The sequence below is a fragment of the Rhinopithecus bieti genome, unplaced genomic scaffold (genome assembly GCF_001698545.2).
Source record: "Rhinopithecus bieti isolate Rb0 unplaced genomic scaffold, ASM169854v2 scaffold_5002, whole genome shotgun sequence".
Lineage (NCBI taxonomy): Eukaryota > Metazoa > Chordata > Mammalia > Primates > Cercopithecidae > Rhinopithecus > Rhinopithecus bieti.
In genome coordinates this window covers 1,594,404-1,597,901 of record NW_016804830.1, presented here as the reverse complement: position 1 = coordinate 1,597,901, position 3,498 = coordinate 1,594,404, and the positions used below count along the sequence as shown (strand labels likewise).

Genomic DNA, 3,498 nt, shown 5'->3' with positions numbered 1-3,498 from the left:
TTAAAACCCTTGGTCTGCTGCCCCTCCCCACCAGAATGTTTCTCTCCCGTTCTTACCCACTTAAGGCCCTTTCAGTAGCCCCTTGGAGTATTCTCTTCCTACATACCGGGGCAACTTCCAAACTCATCACCCTTCTGAGGGGTGGGGGAAAGACACCCATCACATTGGGGGAGCAGTCCCCCATGGACAGGACAGGCTCCAGATGCCCGTGCACACAGGAACACTGCCTTACACACAGGAGTCCCAGAAGAAGGGGTGATTTCTTTCCCCACCTTAGTTACCCAGCTGTCGGCAGCTGGCTACGCCACCAGGATCCAGCCAGGGCGTCCCCCCTCCTGGCCTGAGGGCCAGCTCCCCATCCTGAAAAACCTGTCTGCTCCCCCTACCCCTTTGAGGCCATAGGGCCCAAGGGGCAGGTTGGACTGGATTCCCCTCCAGCCCCTCCCACCCCCAGGACAAAATCAGCCATCCCAGGGGCAGGGCCTCACTTGCCTCAGGAACCCCAGCCTGCCAGCACCTGTTCTACCTCCCAGCCCAGCATGGCACCCCTGCTGCCCATCCAGACCTTGCCCTTGATCCTGATTCTGCTGGCTGTTCTGTCCCCAGGGACTGCAGGTCTCTTCCATCTCTGGCAGGGGTGGGAAGGGGGCTGGGGGCCTGGACAGGGAGCACTGTACCTTCCAGGGCTCTCAAAGAGAGGTCTGGACAGTTGGGAGTCAGGGCTGGTGATGGCAGTGACTGGGTATCAGACACTGGCCTCAGGGCACACTCTTGATCACCCTCCAGACCTAGGAGGCAGAGAGGTGTGGGCAAGGATCCCCCAAGGCTGCGGGGAGGGGTGAGGTTGGGCGCTGCCCGGCTCCTGGCATCCAGAATCTGGCTCTGGGGACCGTTTGGTGGAGGGTGCAGCTTCTGCAGCCCAAACCTGCCACCTGGTGGTCATACCGGCACAGGCCTGGCTGTTCTGCCCAGGGTTCACAGAGTGGAAAGGGAGATGGCTCCAATGGGACAGGGCCAGATCTGTTGGCCAGGGGGGTTAATCCTCATTGGAGCTCCCTCCTGCCTCCCATCAGACTTCAACATCTCAAGCCTCTCTGGTCTGCTGTCCCCGGCGCTAACGGAGAGCCTGCTGGTTGCCTTGCCCCCCTGTCACCTCACAGGAGGCAATGCCACACTGATGGTCCGGAGAGCCAATGACAGCAAAGGTCTGCTACCCCTTCCTGCGACCCCTTCCTGCGACACCCCCTGTGCCCCTTTCCCCATTCATGCCTTCCTGTCCACCCCTCTCCTGGGGCACCCACACTCTAAAAGCTGCCCCTTCTCCTTGGGGACCCCAGAAACTTGACCCAGCCTTCCCCTCCCCCCACTTCTGCCCAGTGGTGAAGTCCAGTTTTGTGATGCCTCCGTGCCGTGGGCGCAGGGAACTGGTGAGTGTGGTGGACAGTGGTGCTGGCTTCACAGTCACTCGGCTCAGTGCATACCAGGTGACAAACCTCGTGCCAGGAACAAAATACTAGTAGGTACTGGGTCCAGCCTGGGGTGCCTAGGGAAGGGGGTGCAGGAAGAGAAGCTAGTGTGGGAGAGATCTGGTGGGCATGGGGAGAGAGTGAGGGCACAGCAAAAGGGGGTGAAAGCTGGGCCTGTCATGGAGGAATGCAAACTGGGGAGACACAGCTGTGAGGGCAGATGGCCCAGGCTGGAGTCCCTCTTCCTGTAAGTCCCAGATACTCACTGAGGGTTCTCCACTCTCTCCCAAACCCACCACAAAAGCATTTCCTACCTAGTGAAGAAGGGAACAGCCACTGAGTCTAGCAGAGAGATCCCAATGTCCACACTCCCTCGTAAGTAACACTCCTGCCTCCCTTTCCCATCTCAGCGGCCACAAAAGCTTCCCTGACCATTCCTGCCTCATCCCCAGTCGGGGTTGCCTGTGCCTCCCCGTCTGCCCTCAGTGCCCCTGCTTACCTCTATCTTAGAACGGAGCCTTTGGCATGGCTACTGCACACTCAGCTAAAGGTTCCTTGTGGGCAGGGACTGTGTTCTTAACCTTTCCTCAGCGGGTGACATAGGAGATGCTTCATAAATGTCTATGTGATGGGTGTTTGGATCCATCAGCTGGTTGGTTGGTTGGTTGGTTGGTTGGTTGGTTGGCTGGCTGGCTGGCTGGCTGGTTGGGCAGTCTGTTGGCTGGATGAGTGCGAGGCTGTGAGACTCAGGCAGACTAGGGGCCTCTCCCGCCCACAGTAGCCTCCCCTCTCCCTCTTTTGACAGGAAACAACATGGAATCCATTGGGCTGGGCATGGCCCACACAGGGGGCATGGTGGTCATCACAGTGCTGCTCTCCGTCAGCATGTTCCTGCTGGTGCTGGGCTTCATCATTGCCCTGGCACTGGGTGCCCGCAAGTGAGTTCTGCCCGGAGCAGCGGCTTCTCCAGGAAGCCCAGGGCACCATCCAGCTCCCCATCCCACCTGCTCCTAGGCCCCAGGCCTGTGGCTCCCTTGGTGCCCTTGCCTCCTCTTCCTGCCCTCCTCTTCCCCAGAACTCTCTCCTCCCTCTGTCCCTCTCCTTGCCCCCAGTGCCTCACCTTCCAACACTCTGTTATTCCTTTCACCCCACTCCTGTCAGAGTTGACTTTCCTCCCATTTTACCACTGTAAACACCCCCATAACAATTCCCCCATCCTTCAGTGAACTAAGTCCCTATAATAAAGGCTGAGGCTGCATCTGCCACGTGTGTTTTCCTTTAGTGGGCTTTACCTTGGCTCAAACCTGCAGGTGCTCCCGGTGTCCTCCCTGTCCCACCGCCTGGAGTTGCTTTTCCCGTGAGGCAGGCAGGGGTCAGATGAGATAAGAACCCAGGAGTCAGAGTTCTCAGAGACATACCAGGGCTGTGGGTTTGGCACCATCCACAGCACACAGTGGGCCACCCAACCAGGGGTGTGGGTCAGGGCAGAAGCTGGGGCTGGTGCCATATGTTGAGGCCTGGAGGCCTGGGGGTGGGGGCGGGGGGCAGGCCAAGCAAGGGAAGTGCTGGGGAAAAGAGGAGAGGATCTGTCTGGGAAAAGACAGGCCAGGTGCAGTGGCTCATGTCTGTAATCCCACCACTTTGGGAGGCCAAGGCGGTTGGATGACTTGAAGTCAGGAGTTTGAGACCAGCCTGGCCAACATGATGAAACCCTGTCTCTACTCAATATCCAAAAAAAAGAAAAAGAAAAAAAAATAGCCAGGTGTTCTGGCAGGTGCACATCCCAGCTCTCATCCCAGTGGCTGAGGCATGAGAATCACTTGAACTTGGGAGGCAGAGGTTGCAGTGAGCCAAGATCACACCACTGCACTCCAGCCAGGGCGACAGAGTGAGACCCTGTCTCAAAAAATAAAAAGACAAAGACGAGACCACCAGGCTGAGACCTGAGAACATTGGGTCATGGGGAGGGAAGAACAGGCTAAAAGGAACCCTGGTTGGAGGGGAAGCAGAGGAACCCTGGTTGGAGTGGGCC

The 3,498-nt window shown here is 58.2% G+C and overlaps 1 protein-coding gene across 1 annotated transcript; it reads left to right on the top strand.

The window, feature by feature from the left end:
• Positions 1-492: 492 nt before the first annotated feature.
• UPK2 (uroplakin 2) lies at positions 493-2,731 on the top strand. The gene is made up of 5 exons (XM_017870547.1): positions 493-615; positions 1,074-1,205; positions 1,378-1,516; positions 1,771-1,841; positions 2,272-2,731. The coding sequence occupies exons 1-5, from the start codon at positions 540-542 to the stop codon at positions 2,406-2,408; spliced, it is 555 nt and encodes a 184-aa protein (XP_017726036.1). The 5' UTR covers positions 493-539; the 3' UTR covers positions 2,409-2,731.
• Positions 2,732-3,498: the final 767 nt, after the last annotated feature.